This window comes from Notothenia coriiceps, unplaced genomic scaffold (genome assembly GCF_000735185.1).
Source record: "Notothenia coriiceps isolate Sejong01 unplaced genomic scaffold, NC01 NC01_scaffold00010968, whole genome shotgun sequence".
NCBI classification, from domain to species: Eukaryota; Metazoa; Chordata; class Actinopteri; order Perciformes; family Nototheniidae; genus Notothenia; species Notothenia coriiceps.
This window is the reverse complement of record NW_011343669.1, coordinates 403,255-421,719: the sequence shown is the minus strand read 5'-3', so window position 1 is coordinate 421,719 and position 18,465 is coordinate 403,255. Positions and strand designations below refer to the sequence as shown.

The following is an 18,465-nucleotide window of genomic DNA, read 5'->3' as shown; positions in this document are numbered from 1 at the left end:
CATATTAAGTGCAAGAGATTTTGATTAATGCCACACTGGTGTTTGTTTTTCCATCTTGTGTCAACCCAGGTCTTTGACCCACTGCGTTTTCTCCCGGAGAATGTTTCCAAGAGGCCTCCTCACGCATTCGTGCCCTTCTCTGCTGGGCCAAGGTTTGTCCTCATGATACCGTTTGACTAGCTCACTAAAAATAGGGCTACAGCTAAGTTTACAACACATTACAATACAATAGCACTGCATTAAAAACATATTTGGCAAACACGAAAGGCTTAGTGAAAGGCTGTTGTCCAACCTATTCCATTATTATGTAAATCAAAAATATATATATCATTTGGTATTGACTGTTCATCTGATTTCCATAACCTTAAGTGCTGTCTTCCTATATGATGTTACTTTAAAGCTTAATTTGTCACCACATTCCTCTCATTGGTGCTGTTTTCCTCACTCAGAAACTGCATTGGTCAGAACTTTGCCATGAACGAGCTGAAAGTGTCAACAGCGCTGACACTGAAGAGATACCATCTGATCGAGGACCCAACGCAAACACCACAGATACTTCCTCGACTGGTGCTTCGTTCACTTAATGGCCTCCACATCAAAATAAAACCTGTAGACCCATGAGTGAAAATGGAAATAACTGTTGAAAAAAAACCTGGGAAATAAATGACTAATAAGGGAACTTCTTCTATGATTTGACTCAACTTTTAAACTAACAAATAATCATAAACATACTAATGAAGTGATTAACTGTTAAGTATTTTATCAAGTGTCTAATCGTTATTTACACTGGAGCCTGTGTTAATGAGACATTTATCGCACTTTACATATAAAAGGAAGATGATTTTTGTGATCGTCAAAAGGAAAACCTAAGTAACATTTTCGTTTCACCATTTATAAATGCATCTCAACTGGTTTAACTGAGCTTTGTACAGAGCACCTTGACATTATGTAAATGTTTTCATGGAAATGTTAGTGTGACCTTAAACAGGTCATTGCACTCTTGTGCAACATTTCAGTTTATGTAATGTGGTGTAATCATTCAAATTGAATCATTATGTTTTCAAAATCAGCCATGTATTTAGATTCTTTAACTTTCCTCACTCGTCACGTTAAATATTTTTATAATAAAGCAATTTTTCCATTCCATTCATTCTCCATTTTTTTTTTATCAAAACAGAATAAATTACGGAGTATTAGGGCCACACTTAAAAAAAAAAAAGAAGAGATTTCGAGAATAAAGTAGTCGTAATAATACGAGAATAAAGTAATAATACGAGAATAAAGTCATAATTACGAGATTAAAGTCGTAGTTTCACAAGTGACTTGAGAAGGAGACAACAGCAGCGTCCTGAATGAGGAATGTGGAGCATCTTGTGAAGCAGTAGGCTACTTTAGTTTAGGTTTCTCAAATAACGACATACTTAATCTTTTGGCACATCAGCATCAGATTATCATAAGTATTAGAACTTTGAAAAGGTTGTGCAAGAAACTATGTCTATTATTTCGAAGAAAGAACCAAACGGACTTTGGAGATTGTCTCCTTTCTGCAGGAGGAAATGGCTGGTTCTGGCCGACTACAAGGCTATCGTTGGTTACATCTACGAGCTGTTCAAAGGGGATTTGTTGTTTCACAAGAAACGATGAGACTTGTAATCAAGGCTTTGGATCCAGAAGGAGTCGAACGATAGCCTTGTAGTGGAATCGGAATGAGCTCCCCATTGAAATCAGGACAGCAGAACGCTTACACATCTTCCGGCGCAGACTGAAAACTCATCTCTTTCGACTCCACTTCGAGCGATAGAATTACTAACAAAGAATTGCTAACAAAGCACTTATATACTAATAAAGGACTGGCTTATCTAAAGCCAGTTGAGTAGCACTTGAAATGTTTTAGCTCTATGAAACCTGATGTACTTATATGATTCTGCTTTCTTCAAGTTTGTAGTTCCTCCTGCAGAAAGGAGACAATCTCCTCCAAGTCCGCTTCTCAAGTCACTTATGAAACTACGGCTTTATTCTCGTAACATAATTACGAGAATAAAGTCGTAATATATTACAACTTTATTCTCGTAATGTTACAACTTTATTCTCGTAACTATGACTTTATTCTCGTATTATTACGACTTTATTCTCGAAACCTCTCTGTTTTGTTTTTTCTAAGTTTGGCCCTAATACTCCGTCGTAGTGTTGTACCACTGGCAGCATCAACAAAGAAACCCTAATAGAAGAGGTTGTACAGATGAAAGATGAAAGGCATCAATGACACAAGTGACTGCTGGGCAATCTTAAAATTGGCTTTGGGAGATTGGAAGCTTCACAAAGAGACGCTTGTGGTGTCCCATCCTTCAGTTCATAATGAGATTCCTCATAAACAATTTTCTTTTGTTGCCCTTTTGTGAAAAACAGACGGATGATACTTTTCATACTACTTTTCTGTGTATATTCTAAACCATATTTTGCTAGGTATATTTTCTTTTGTGGTGTTTTTAGAACAAGTTGTTTGTGTCAATACTTACCGACTGATATATTTTGATTTCTATAAGGATAAGCTTTTAATAAAGACTGAAATAAACTCCCACTGAGAAGCAAACCCCTGTGGAGCTGAAACAGAAACACTACCGAGGAGCAAGATTGAAAACCGCTGATTTCAATTTGCTGGCTTATTACACAATATTTTAACTGCATAAAAACAAGCACAGAAAAAAGTTTAAAACAAAAGAAAAGGTTTGACTCACTCCAGTGTTTGCAGAGTTTGGTTTCTCATTAGAGCCCCCGCCAGTGCCAGGGCGCCACTTGTGCTCGCTGAGACTCCCTGGAGACTATGGAGACAGAATATGTGAACACATGGAAAAGTGACAGAAAAAAAGGGTTTCTATATATATTTAAGACTGACTTCTGTTCTTTATTTCAGGTTAAATACCAAGATATTGATCAATTATGGCACATAAATGCAATACTAACCACAATATACGCAGAGACATGTTGGTTTTCAAGGCTTCGGCAAGAAAGATGACGCCTTCATTCCCGATAGCATTCTCCTGTAGACTGCAGCAAAGACACATTCCGTGACAATTGTGAATAATAGCTACGACTGAAATGACACATAACATAAGTAGCTCATGAGACCACGATCAGTCGTCTCACTCCTGTCACTAATCATTTTCACACAGAGAGGAGAGTTACATTAATGTGGTAATGAGGCTGAAAACAGCTCTGAAACATTGACCTTACTCCAAGAGCTGAATTGTGGCATTAGTGAGGAGAGCGTTGGCCAGAGCTTTAGTGGCAGAGCACTTGATGAAATTCCACTGGAGACTGTAAACAGAGGCACAGAAAGTCAACCATTACGCAGATACTGTATGCAGGGTTTTTTACATGTCACAAGTAAGGACAATACATGCAAGGAAACATTTGCAATAACAATATTGTGTTCTGTGATTCAGATGTAATGATTTTCTTAAAACCCGCGTTATTAATTGTTTTACAATTTGGGGGCAGCACAACAAGCGGTAAACATCAAAATATGTAATCACCATATACATTTCATTATGCAAAGCGGCTAGTAAAGAAATTTACAAATTGAGCAGTATAAGAGTGTTCATTTCGAGTTCATGTTATCTCATCTACTGAGAAAATAAGTTGGTCTTTGTTTTTTCATGCTCTGTTTTAGTCAACATAATGCTACTAACATTACGTTGGCTTTCGCTTCGTGTTTCCAAAAAAGAAACATACAGTTGGGTTTAAAAGGTTCTTTACTAAAAAATAAAATACATGAATTGACTAAAGACAATGCTAATTTGAGATGTAAATGTGACCTGAGAACGAGTGAACTTGTACGTTGTCTACTCAAACTTTATATACGCTAAAATCTCGGTATTGCTGATGGGAACTGCAGATATTCTCACACCACTCCGAGTGACCCTTTCACATTTAATGTAGTAATCTCCATAAGTACAAACATATGAATTAGACCAGCTTTAAAAAGGTACTTATGCATTAAAATAAAGCTAAGTTATTTATTCTGCATATTTCTTTCAAATGTTTCTGAGACAGTTTGTTTCTGAGACAAAATCTCCGCATATAACGGTGCATACTTTATTTACAATGAGACGTTTTGAAAACTTTCAATCTTTTTCTTCTATTCTTGTACAAATGTTATGCTCTTTGGGAAAATGTTCAAAGCGGAACGTAGCTGATCCTTTAACTACTCGCAGGCTCAGGCGTGTGTCCTTTTGCCTTTGTGTTAAACGGCCTGACTTACTGCAGAGAGGTGAGGCCTCGATTCACTTTGATCGCACCAGCTATAGCTTGAACCCCTTCATCGTGCAGGAGGTTGGCTGTGAGACTGGGATAAAAGAACACACACACACACACACACACACACACACACACACACACACACACACACACACACAGTAGATAAAGTTAAACAATCACACAATACCCAATTACTCAAGTTAGGTGTTATAAAAGAGTGCATATGTGGTGTTAATCAAAGTCTTTTACTGTTTGCTCAACATGTCTGCAAATAAAATGTAGCTGCTGTGAAGTTTGAAGAGGCAACTATTTAGTTGGGGAAAAAGCAATTAAAGAAATGACAACTTAGTTGACTTATGCTTTGAAGTTCAGTTTTTGAATAACACCATAACTCTTCACAGTGTTCATGCAGTATTCTCATGGGTTTGTGATTTAGCACAGGCTGGGGTTGAGTGGGTGGGCACTTGACATTGTGTGAGCAGTGGCATAATGCAGGGAATTACAGAGCACACTACTCATAATAAGGTGACTCACTCGAGGTCCTGAAGCGAGTTGTTTTCATGGAGGGCCTGGGCCATGTTCTTCGCCCCTTCGACCCCAATGGAGTTCTCCCTCAAACTATCAGATGCAGAAATATGGAAAAGAAAGGATAAGAAACTACAGTTTTCACAACAATCTCCCATTGTTATTTGTATTTAAAAGCGATAGATAAAAAGAATGATAACACTCTTACATCTGTAAAGGTTATATAAAGCAATAGCCAGCATTTACTTAGCTTAGCATTTTAGAAAAGACTGAAAATCAATGGTAACAAAGTCCACCTAACATCACCTCTGGAGTTCTGAAGCTAAGCTAACTAAGGAAGTGAATATTTTTTGTGAAAAAATCTGAAGTTTTTTTAATGTTTTACTTTTTCAATAGCTTGAATATCATGTGACCAATTGACTTTGTTTTTCTACACTGGACAAGTAGGACAAAGTTTATTTTTAATAGCTTTAGAAACTATTGAAAATAAACAAGACTGAAATAAACTGAATTTTCATAACAGCATTCATATACATCCTATAAAAAGGGTTTAACAGTTCTGTATTGATGTGGAGTCATAATGACACATACAATATTAAACATAGTCCAAAGTTATTATTTTAATTGCTTAACAAAAATAATCATTTAAAAAACCAGCTCGAGTGCGCTAGAATTTGAAAAGTACACAACCGGAAAAAATCTGCCCCTTCCTTCAGACTTCCTTACAGAGCCCCTCCTCCAACACACACGAACGCGCACACGACCAATGAGGGCACGAGATAAATTTATGCACAGATGGAAGGCTGACAGGCAGGTAGGCCATCCAGTTACTTTAGCCGGGCCGGCTCAGATGATTGGTCGTGCTTTTTACAGCGCCACGGGTTCCACAGATTACATTTTTTTATGTATTTATTGTCAAAGCTCTTAATGTATTCATTGCTATCGGGATGTTAAGAGTATTCCATGGAATATAACAAAAAGTGTTTCTGAAATAAATTACATACCCCACCTTTAAACTCACCAATAAACTCAAATAAAATTACAAATTAATTGGTTATCAAAAAAGCTGTGCCTCATAAGGAACATTTATTAGATATTTAAGCATGTTTTTTTACAAAAATGGGCAAGTTATCTTCGAGGTATCGATTATAAAATGTGTTTTTTGTTATTCAAATGGCAATGTACTGATGGTCCCTAATTAAAATCCTGTGGTTAAGAGAGAGGGATCGGATGTGAGCTAACCGTCTTCTGACTGCAGACAGACTGTGGAACAGAGTACGTGCCATGGTTTATTAGCGGATGTGTCTCAATAACAAGGTCAACCTGTGGTGTTTTTGTTGTTATATTTGGTTGCAACAGTGCTGTTCTCTCTCTTTAAAAAATCACGTCCTTATTTTGCGTCTTGAATCAGCTGGTTTCAAGAGCTGGTGGACTTTTGATAAACTTATTAGAGTTGTCTTTGCCAAAGCTCAATACTCACTTCAAGGAGACCAGACCACGGTTTAGCCGGAGCGCTTTGGTTAGCGCCGTCATCCCCTTGTTGCTGATGGAGTTACTCTGAAGTCTGTCGAAACAAAAAAACAGAAGTAAAGTACTGGCAAGACAAACTGCGTAATTGTTGCACAGTATGTAAGCCATAGTGTTACAACCAACAATGGTAAAATGAATTAGCAGTGGAATTTCAAATGGAAATTGATAATGGTAGAAAGCAGGAGGTACTGACTGCAGCACCAGCAGCGTGTGGTTCACTGTCAGAGCCTCGGCGAGAGCCACTGTTCCTTTGTCCCCGAGCTGGTTACTACAAAGACTGCAGAAAAAGTCAAATAATTAATGACGATCAGTATGTGACCCCCTAATAGGCTGTTTAATAAAAAACCTTTCATAAGAAAACATCTGGCAGCATGTTATTATTGAGCTTACTGAAAACCTGAAAATAGACACGAAATAAAGAGGAAAGAACATAGATAAAGAAGAATATGTATGTCTTAAATGCATTAGATTGGAAGTGATTTGTTATTGCATAATTATACATGATATCATCAATATGAGTGCAGTGAAAAAGTCTATCTTTGAATAACTACATCAGTTTTGTGAGGGTCCGGTTTGTCTTCAGCGCCTCTGCAATCCTTTTGGCTCCTCCAGCTCCAACCATGTTCTTCCGTAAACTAAATAATGACATGCACGAAAGGCAAAATAAGTGATTTCTCTGCAAAAAAAAATGTATAAAATCAAATATGTCTAACTAAAGGGAAACACTCACTTCAGAGACACCAGTTTGCGATTGCAATGCAGCACTTCTGCGAGAGCATGAGCCCCTTCCTCTTCAATGGAATTGTTCTGGAAGCTGAGAAGTGGTGGAAATTGAGCAATTACATCAAGTCCAGTTGTTAGACTGGCAACTGTTAGGGTAATACTAATTTCTCTATGGACTACGCCAATTATACTCACTTGATTGATACCAGGACTTGGTTCATTTTTAGAGCCTCTGCAAGGAACTTTGCGCCTTTAGAGCCGATGTTGTTGTTCCGGAGACTGAATTATAAAAAAAGCTGGTTAGATGAAGGACAGTATACATAACTGTAAAATATGAAGACTTCAGCACAAATTGTGACTATTATGTTTAAAGCTGCATTGAATGTGACATATTTGTGATCTAAAGAAATGCTCAATATGCAGAAAATGAATTGAATTCCAAAGGTTGTGCCTGTCACTTGATTCAATTCTCTTATAGGTCAAAGGCAAACAAACAAATCTCACTTGAGAGACGTTAGCGTCCGGTTCACCAAGAGCGCTCGACTCAGAGCTTTGGCACCTTTGTTGCTGATGGCATTCTCTGCCAAACTGAAGGAATGAGTAAAAAAAAGTTAAAATATGACAAAAATATTGATCACTGGCTGTCTCTAACAGAAAAAAGACACTGACTTGTTATAAAAAAGTTAAACTATTCATGTCAAAAATCCTTTCAAGTTCAAACTACAGTGGTTCAGAACTGATAAAACGTTCTTCATACTGAAAAATAAGTGTTATCGCACCTTATTTTCTGAATATGGCAGTCTTTAGCACTGAGGAGGCTTCCCAGCAGCTCCATGACATCATCTTTAAAGTGATTGTTCTCCAACCTGTGAAGTAGATACGTGTTAAAAAGTGTTACCCTTCTCCTGAGTTTTAGTTCACTGGGCGATGGTGCTTTCGGGATCTGACCTGAGAAAGCTGCAGTACAGCAGCTGTGGGAGCAAACATTTGACCGTGGCGTAGTTCAGGGAGCCGGTGAGGTTGGTCTGCTCGCTGCACTCTGCCGACACATGCAGCAGGTAGCCCAGCACCACACAGTGAGCGCGAGTTAGCTTCCCTGCCAGGCTGCCCAGCTGCAAGTCTTCCTCCACGCTCCGCAGCAGCTCTGTGTGCTGCAGCTCCTGTAAACAATAAGCCAGGTTGACCGACCGCAGGGACACCACCGCCCCCCCACTGACCAACAGACTCTGGAGAAACCCCGCTGCCCACGCCTTCTGGTTCCCATCGTCCTTCCCGAGGGCCAGCAGCCCAGCGAGAGGCTTTATTGCCGCCGGACACAGCAGGCCTGTCAGGAAGCGCACAAACACGTCCAGGTGACCGTCCTCCGCCTGCTGCGAGTGCTGGAAGGCGCTTTTGAAGTGGTTCTGGAAACCGATCTTGGGCCAAGACATGGTGCTCTCTGAGAATAAGTCAAAGAGTGCCCGCTTGGAGGAGATGTGGTAGAAAGTAGCTGCAAGAAACTCCTGCAGAGTCAAGTGAGTGAAGCGGTATGTCGTGGACAAGGCCGACTCCTCCCGAACAAGAACTCCAGCCCCCAGACTGCACTGGGTCAACAGCAGGTCTATCCCGTAGGCCCGGAGGTCCTGCTCGCTGAAGGTGTACTTGTGTTTGAGGAGCCCGTAAAACGCCAGACGCCCAAGGTTTCCCAGCAGTTTGCGATTAGTCCCGTGAAGCTGCTCCATTTTCACTGGCTCCCGGCCCCTTGGTTCACCTACCTCTGCCTTCATGGAACAAAAGTGAGCGTAGAGTTCGGTACACGTCCTGGGGAGGCTTTCCTGTGTTTCACTCTGCATGATGTACATCAGAGTGTCTGCTACTATCCACGAAATGCAAGGTATGTAGCACATCACCATTAGGATCTTATTGGACTCCAAGTGCGCCCAGATCTTACTGGAAAAATCCCTCTCGGAGAAGTGGTGGTTTAGGAAGAGCTGGATGTCCTTTGAGCTGAATCCTGGGATTTCAGTCACCCTGTCAACCAATCCTCCGGGGATTAGTGAGGCCACCCCGGGCCTGGAGGTCACCCACACCGCTACGTCAGGGAGCAGATTCCCCCGGATGATGTTAGTCACCAGGTCATCGATGGACACCTCTTTCTTTGGGTCGCTGCAAGGAGCTGCATCGGAGAAATTTAAGGTGCAGCGAAATTCGTCCAAACCATCGAGAATGAGCAGTGTGCGGCAGGAGCTGCTCAGGACCAGACCGGGGATCCGTTAGATGAGGAAAAGCCATTTTCACCAGCCTCTCAGCAGAGACTTTCTCCAGGGAGTTCAGCTCGCAAAAAGTGAAAGGCAAGATGAAGCTCACATCGGTGCAGATGGCTCCTTGGCTCCACTGTCGGAGGAAGTGTCGGACCCAGGTTGTCTTGCCGATACCAGCCACCCCGACTGTGAGGGAGACCCGCGGGGGTAAACTAACCCGGGTCAAAGGCTCCAAGAGTTTGGTCAGCCCAAGCTGTCTGAGATGATTTCTCTTCCTTCCTCGAGTCGCCCCGACCTGCATTAAGTCGTGTTCTTTCTGCTGTATGTCGGAAAGTCCATCAACCAGAAGTAATGTCCTGGAGGAGATGTTCAGTTTGGGGCAGATGATTGAATCTCGGTCTCTGTACTGCTCGTATCGTCGGAGGAGTGCCTCTTTGTGCTCCTTCACCATGGATTCTGTGGAAAATAGGTTCAGGTTATTTGTATTTCAATTACCAACTTGTGAAAACAGGAAATGGATTGTGTTAATAGAGCAAATCTTATTTCAAGAGCGGGGCAAAGTGCTTTCCAATGAGTTACATTAACACGCTTCCCAACTGCTCAACAGGAGCATTTTTTTGGGCATAATGGGTTGGTACATGCTGTTAAAAAGATTCAGGAATGAAACCAACACCTTGGCTATTACTGGATGATCTTCAGCCTTTACAAAAACAATAACGAATACCAACATGCTATCTCAAGCACCTTACCGTGGTTGATGATGAGCTGGGCCACCTGAGAGTCTGAGCTCTGAACGAAGGCCCGCAGAGCGTCAGAGCCTTGAGAGTCCTTGCCAGAGACGATGGATGTGAACATGTTGACCTGATCCTGCAGCCGGCCCGCCTCCTTGACCTTCGTCTCTTCAGCTGAATTCAACACATCCATCTTTCCCAGGTGTGTCATCATCTCCTCCAGGAAGGAGGTTGTGATGAAGCGTTGCAGCTGGTCTTGGTGCTTTTGGATCCAGCCAAGTTCTAGATCGAAAAATATTGCAGATACTCTTAAGACATAGAAACTGAAATGATGATGTGATAATTAAAAAAAAAGTCTATTTTCCTAAACCTTTTTGCATGGTGCTTTATAAGAGAAGCAAGTTTTCCTCTGTTCATGTTTGTCTTATTCTCAGATTTCCTTCATTCTTTAATGTGTTCTTCTAACTGAAAAGTATGATAGAATTAATGTGCAAATTCTGGTCATTTCTGTTTCTAAAAAAAGGAAAACAAAATGTATATTCTCACTTCTTTGATGAATATTTAATGCATCATTTTTTTATTTTCCATTTTGTCTGTCGGGTTATCACGTTTCACAACATCAGTATTCTAAATAACAAGCTGTTTCTCTTTCCATTTGTCTTTTAATTTCACAATCTTTTCAATGAATAAAAAATGTCAGACGTCACTCAAAAAAGAAAACACAGAAGGACCAAGAGAGGCGGATATTGGGTGTGCAAATCCCCTGACTTACCCACTTTCCTAATGCAACCCGCAAAATAGATGTGCACATCCAGGATTAATCCTAAAACCCCTGACCTTTCCTCTAACTACAATAATGTCCACAAAGCATCTCTCCAGGTTATCATCATCTTGTATTTAATTTTTCTCCAAAATTGTGGTATTGATCAAATAAATGCAAAACTAATGCCAATCAGATTGACTTTGTCTTAAGTGCGAATTTCTATTTTTAAAATGTTCAATTATGCATCCAAAAACACCCATTTGAACATATAAAACTAGAAGAGTGTTCAACACTTCATGTAACTTAAAAAGAATCCCTAGAATGTCCATCTATCAGCTTTATTTCAAACCCTACTAAAATAGAAATGGATCCTTCAATTTGATAGATGTACAAACCTGCAAAATGTGTATCTGCGAGGAACATTGGTTTCATGTATCCGGACATCATTATCCTAAAGATGACCTTTGGTTATTCAGCAGAGCAAGACTCTCCTCTCTAAATTAATGAGTTAATGAGATTAATGTTTGAATACAAAACTGTAAATCTCCAGGTTTCAGTTACAACTTATTTGGCATTTTCAGGTTCTTAAGAGCAGATCAAAGTTATTCACCAGTCTCACAGGAAACTCGTGAGTGGATGTGGTGAGCAGTAGGTCATAGTTTGAAAACTAAATGCAAAATAATATATCTAAATATATACTTTTTCTATAGTGTTTGTGGTGGATACTTCAGTAGGAGTGCTAAACCAAAGTAAACTGTTTGACTGCTGAATAAAAGAGTTGAAAACGTCACCGTGAAATTCATCAATAGGCCTAAATTAAGCTCAAAATGACATCACATCCCCGATTGAGTTTTTTACTTTACAACATCTGAACTGCTCTTACTCTTCTTGTTTTTTCCCCCAAACTAATCCTTTTTATTCTCTTCTCAACTTTCACCAATTCCCTTTGAATTACCAACAGGCTTAGTGTCACCAAACAACAACACAAGAATCCTCCTGAAGCTGATGATGGAAAAAAGGTCCTGGTCTTTAATAAGAAATCTTATTGTAAAAGATTAAGCTGATGAAACCCTCACTTGGTTGCAATAACATTTGGAATAATTTAATTAAAAACTTCAATTATGAAAGCTAGGTTGTTCTTTCTTCAGCTTTCATTAAACACAGCCCCTGATGCTCTACAGATAAAGCTGTAATAATGGATAATAACCTTAAAATAACTTAAATGAATCAGGAATGATATATTCAGTTTAATCAAAGTGGAGTTCATTTTCTTTGGCTGTATTTTAAATTAAATAGTGGTACTTATCTTGTTTAATTTATTATAGATTAATTTAAAAAGGAAGCTATTATTATTATTATGCCTACTGGTAGATGATTATACTCATCTGACTGAAAGGATACTTTTCTATATCTTAACATTCAATAGCTTCAAATGTTTTTATTACATTTTTTGGTCGTCTGTCTTTGTTCTACTTTAACTGTGTGAATGTATGCACACCAAGGTCAATTCCTCGTATGTGTTAACCTACTTGGCAATAAACCTGTTTCTGATCAAACACTGCAATCTTCACCATTATGAGCCTTTCCATCCAACCTCCACAGTTGGGATACCTCAAAATAAAGGGGAAGACGGTTCAGGTCCATCAAATCCCGGACAAATAGACATAAGAACAGCTTTTACCCCAGTGCCATACGTGAGCTGAACACAGCCAGACAATCACAGCACTAATGGAACTGAACTGAATTGATGCTCAACTAAGTACATGTTTACAACCAACCGCACCTTATATTCTACCTCATACCGTTTTTATAGAACACATATTTATTTCTAGTTTTGTAATTATCAACTGCACTGATAAATACATTTAGGCCTACTTATTGACTTGTTTACTGCCTTGACTGTATTGTTCTTGTATTTGTATGGTATTGTTGTATTGCTTTGTAAGCATATCATAGGTATCATAGGTCCAATTTATACTCACTTTATATATTATATATATTAAAAGTTGTGGCGTGTATTGTCAAAATTATAGTTATACTGTCTGTTATGTGTGATTGCACCATCGGGAATGCTTGGAATTTCGCTGTACTCTGTGTAGTGACAATAAAGGAATCTAATCTAATCTAAAGGAGTTTTAATCGCAGGAAATGAACCAAAGAGGTCACATAAGGACATGATGATTCTGAAACTCGTACCCTCTGTTTCTGCTTTTGAAGAGACGGAGCAGGGTGTCGACTGAAGGTCCACGTAGCAGTCGTCCTGCCACGTGATGCGTTTGCTTCGATCCAGGATAGAATCGTAGTGGGCCCTCCTCTCCATGAGGAATCTGAATATGTTCCGCCCACCAGATGCTCCTGGTTCAGTCTACACAATAAAGAAACAGCATTACTTACAAAGTGAGGATAGAAAGAGGTGAGGAAATAAACTAGAACTGCAGCGATTAGTTCATCTACAGAGGCATAATCGCCTATTTTGATCAAGTCATTGTTTTTCATGAAAATGTTGTTTTAAACCTTTCAAATATGGAGATGTTCTTGCTTTTCTCAGTTTTGTATCATGTGACTGAACATCTTTGAGTTATAAATTGAACAAACTAGACATTAAAGACAATACCTAGGACTTTGTGAAACTCTCATAGATATTTTTGGATGATTTTCTTACCTTTCATGGACTAAAATGTATTATTAATATTGAAAACAAGTCTTAATTTCAACCTGAAAATGTCAGTCCTCAGTCTAATTAATGCTCCAAATGTGAGTTTATATTGCAATTGGGTGATGCAAAACTGATTCAGAATGTCTTTTGAAAGCCACACAGATGACTTACAAAATGAGATGTATGGACTTATTACTCTAAAGCTTTCACTGATAATGTTAACATCTATTTTAGAGAGACAGATTTAATCAACAGATGGCTATTCATCTTTCTGCATATGCACTGAGAATCTATCATTAATTTACAAGAGGCGACAGATGGCTGATACCAGAGCGATGGTCCCTTTTGAAGGGTCTTTTTCTCATGTGCTAAATGTAATGCAGCGCTTTTCATAAGAAACTCCGACAAAAAAAGAAAAAACTGAGAAAAACGTCAAAAGGTTTTCAAATGATTCAGCTTTGAATAATAGCACTTATAGAATAACATGTATTCATGATCCAAGGGGTTTAAAGTGACCCTTTTCTGCTCATTTCCAGGTTTCATATTAGTATTTTGTTCCTCTGCTGTGACATGTCTCCATGCTTTAATATTCAAAAAGCTCTTTATTTTTCTCACACTGCCCGTCCTGCAGCACCTCTTTTCACCCTCTGTCTGAAACCAGAGCCCAGTCTGCTCTGATTGGTTAGCTGCCGGCTCTGTTGTAATAATAATAATAATAATAATAATAATACATGAGACTTGTATAGCGCTTTTCTAGAAACTCAAAGACGCTTTGACAGAGAGTAAAAAACAACAAAGAAAAAAAATACAAAAACAGAAAAACAAAAACAGAAAATAGGGGGGGTGTGGTCAGTGGTTGAATGCAGTGTTGAACAGGTGTGTTTTGAGTGATGTTTTGAATGCGGTGAGAGAGGAAGAGTCTCTGATGGATTGGGGTAGTAAGTTCCAGAGGGTGGAATTTAAGGGACTTGAGGTTGGTCCGGGTGGGGTGGGGCACAGGAGGTTGGCAGTGGCAGAGCGGAGGGAGCGAGTGGGAGTGTGTCTGTGGAGGAGGTCAGTCAGGTAGGATGGGGCCAGGTTATGGAGGGCTTTGTATGTCATTAGAAGGATTTTGTACTGAATTCTCTGGGGGATGGGGAGCCAGTGGAGCTTGATGAGGACGGGGGTGATGTGTTCACGGATTCGGGTGTGGGTGAGTAGACGTGCGGTGGGGTTTTGGATGTATTGAAGTTTGTTGATGATTTTTTTTGGTTAACCATAGAGGAGGCTGTTGCAATAGTCCAGACGGGAGGTGATGAAGGCGTGGTTGAGGGTTTCTGCAGCAGTGGGGGAGAGGGATGGACATAGATGGGAGATTTTTTTGAGGTGGAAGAAGGCTTCGTGATGTTTGATGTATTTGTTGAAGGAGAGGGTTTGGTCAGGTTGCCTAGGTTCCGGATGTGAGGGGAGATTTGGACTGGGAAACCGTCTATGTTGAGGGTGAAGTTATGGATAGATGTGGTGAGCTTTTTAGGTCCAATGATTATTTCTGATTTATCGCAGTTGAGTTGGAGCCAGGATTTTATTTCAGTGATGCAGTTTGTCAGGATGGAGTGGGTAGCAGCGGAGATGGACTTGGTGGAGATGAGGAGCTGGGTGTCGTCGGCAAAGCAGTGGAATTGAAGTCCATGACGGTGGATTAAGTGACCAAGGGGAAGCAGGTAGAGGATGAAGAGGAGGGGGCGAGAACTGAACCTTGGGGGACACCTTGTGATTGGTCAACCGCTTAGAGATGTCCCGCCCCTTAGTCTATCATGTACAAAGTGTTGGAGCGCTTTCCAGTAGGAGCACGAGTGTTACATAATTATGTCATTATGTTACGCAAGTAAACAAAGGAATCCAAAGGTGGCGTTTCGGGAAGGGGAGGGGGGGGAACTTTGGGATTTTAGCCTTTGCAGACCATTTACATGCACAAAATACTTTATAAACACACTACAGGAAAGGGAAACCCCCAAAAAGCATAACAGGGGCTCTTTAACACATTGTACTCTTTACTGTCAGAAGGATTTACTGTTAGGGTGATGGCTGTTAATAAAACACACATCCTACATTATATGATATATTTTCTAAACTGTTTAATTTCCATCATTGCAAAGCATATTGTATTACATTTATTTTGTAAATGTTCTACTGATAGGGTTGATTATAAGTATGATTTCATGTCACAAACTGCAGATATATAAATGAAATGTATGTTTTGAGGTTTCACTGACACAAAATGAGAAATGTCAAAGGCCTTCCTGTGTGGTTTATCGCTGATCACGTCTCTTTTCATAAAGGAAGCCGATTCAAAAACTCAAATTCACTTCAGACAGCGTGCACGCATCCGTTGCCAAGTTTACAGACTGTCTCAGTGCCATAAACAACTCAATGACATACGGTTACCATAGAAATGTGTCGTTAGTGTGATAGGGAAACCCAACATTTACAAGAGACAAGTCTGGGGAACAAAACACAAGCAACACACTGTAAAAATAAGCCAGTTGATGCATGAGGTGCAAATATGTCAGATGTATTGTATTTTAATGTAAGGCATTTATTTTATCCCATATTCATTGTCCTGGATGCTTAAGGCCGTGGTTGAAAGGAAACATAATAAAAACAGCTGGAGTCAAAAGGGACAGTTATAAAGTGCATTGTGCAATAAGCAACGCTCAGATAACTCACCTCAGGCTTGTTGAAGTGGTCTGTAGGCGTCAAAGGATGTGAAGCGCTGCCCACACGGATGCTTTGTGGACGACCGCCATTATTGTCCTGGAAGCAGCTGAAGGAGAAAGTGTGAATCGGAGGAATCTAAAAAGGAGTGAAACCTGGCCGAGGGCAAACGTCAAATAAACGTCCTGAAGTGAGTGCTGCTGCTCGAGAAAGCGTGTCATGCTGCAGCTCCTTCCTGTCTACTTAATCTGACTTCCTGTGTTGTGGTTTGCAGGTTGAACAGTGAAAAATGAAACAAATCATTTGCCTTGTTCTTGTGCACGCTAGGCCTTAGACAAAGGCGATGTTGAACCACAAATAAGACCTGAGAAGAGACACACTATATGATTGGTAAGCTTACAAGAGCAAAACACACTTAAATGCCTGAGAGGTCATAATTATAAAAGGTGTTTCGAAAATTGTAGAGAAAAAAGCTCTCCACGTTTATCTTGGCAGGAAGTCTCAAAACATATTATACATAATGTGTAGGTACTGCACAGCAGAAAGGGAAGTGAGGGAATGCTTTTCTACAAAAACAAAACCTTTATGTAGGTACTTCTTCGCCCCGAGAGCAGCGAGAGGTAATTCGTAAAACAGGATATGCTGAAAAAGGACTGGGAGGCTGCACAAATTGCACATCAGCTGAAGTGTTTTATTTCAAACCTGCTACATGTGCATGACAATGAAGGAAAATAGGACGGCAAAGAAACACAAATAAAGCATTTAAATTGTGTCCCAGCATTAAGCATGTTCTTTCAAATGTTCTTTCTCTCTGCTGCTGCCATGAGAGACTTTTCGTACCCATGAAAAGTTTGTGGCTTCTCCTACAGTTAGATTTCAACTTATGATTGATGTGAACACGTTCTTCATCACATTTTGTTTGCATTCGTCATCATTGTGTAGCTTCGTCAGTGCGAACACATCACTTTTAATTCCACGCCAACATATTATTTTGAGTGCAATTTCTTCCTTCCCTTTTTTTTTTTCTTTCTAAATGTACCGTTTTACATACAACCTAGAAATATAGAAGTTTACAATAAAATACATTTATACATAGCATAATTTCAGGGGGGGCGGGGGGTTCCCTTACAAAAGAGGATTTCGTTTTCAAATCTAGCTTTCTTTTCAAATGTATTTACAAGGTAACTGAAATGATTTGCACTACAGCAGATGAGCGATGCAACATTACAAGGTAAGCAATATTAGAAATAGAACATCATATCCAGGCTGAGATGATTATTTAATGGCACTTTGTATTGGAAATGTTATGATTAATTCCACAATTTAAATATTTTTAAAAATAATTGAATCAAAACTTTGAAAATAGATGTTTTTTTTTTGTATTTCTACAATATTTTTTCCTTCAGATTGATGATAACTGCTAACCCTGGGAATAACTAACAACATGTCCATAGTATTTACACGTATGGCTGTACTTTCCCCCTAATAAATGAGGAATCAGCTGATCAAATAACACAGAAGTATATTAGGCACAGTAGAGGTTTCTTAGCCACAAAAAAAAAAAAAAAATCACAAATATTTTTTTTCTGATTTTCTTAATAAGCAATTTTTCATTTCTCAAAAACAAATACGCTTTATTCATTTACTTTCTCGCATCCCTTTCTAATTTCCATTCAAGAAAAATGTAAACAGTTTGCTTGAAGTAAGCATACAAAAGTGGTTACAGACGCTGATCACATGTTAGCTAAAGATATTCACATTAAAAACACAATCACGCCCTAACGTTTTTACAGCATGTAGCAGGAGAGCGAAGCAGGAAGTGGACCTGAAGGCTAAATGTGAGCGTCACAAATATTATCTTGGTTATAACATCTGAATGTGATGAAAGTCATTATGTTGATAGAGCTTCCAGCATAGCATGGTGGTTCTTATATTTTTAAATACAACATGAACAAGTCAACAAAAATGACTCAAGTATTAAAAAGAAAATGCTCCCTTTCCTCTTCCTTTTCCTTTAAAAGTAGTAACCAGCACTGTTCACAGGCAAAGGTTGCACATCGACCTTTATAAAAATATGGTATTATCTGGCGTTTCTTATTAGATTCATGGATTGCTGTCGAAATGTCAACAGTGCCATGGAATATACCGCGCAGACTCGACACAACTAGGCTGTTAACAAGACAATCCCTAGTCATTTCATCAGGGATCCACTCAAAGGACACTCAGAAGGACACTTGTGGTGGAACCTGTTTTTAACAACCGCATAATCAGTGACGTTCAGGTCAGATTAACCTCTGATTACCGCCCGCTCCCTCTGATGAAGTCCTCCCACGCACACGAGCACCT

At 39.5% G+C, this 18,465-nt stretch overlaps 1 protein-coding gene across 1 annotated transcript; it reads right to left on the bottom strand.

The window, feature by feature from the left end:
- Window positions 1–2,546: 2,546 nt before the first annotated feature.
- On the bottom strand, window positions 2,547–16,300 carry nlrc3 (NLR family, CARD domain containing 3). Its single transcript, XM_010772170.1, is given in 17 exon segments — window positions 2,547–2,819; window positions 2,962–3,045; window positions 3,232–3,315; window positions 4,262–4,345; window positions 4,792–4,875; window positions 6,263–6,346; window positions 6,506–6,589; window positions 6,864–6,947; window positions 7,043–7,126; window positions 7,231–7,314; window positions 7,540–7,623; window positions 7,815–7,901; window positions 7,984–9,281; window positions 9,283–9,731; window positions 10,025–10,288; window positions 12,966–13,134; window positions 16,132–16,300. Coding segments are annotated over 16 exon segments (3,150 nt in total). The 5' UTR covers window positions 13,090–13,134; window positions 16,132–16,300; the 3' UTR covers window positions 2,547–2,731.
- Between the last annotated feature and the right edge of the window lie 2,165 nt (window positions 16,301–18,465).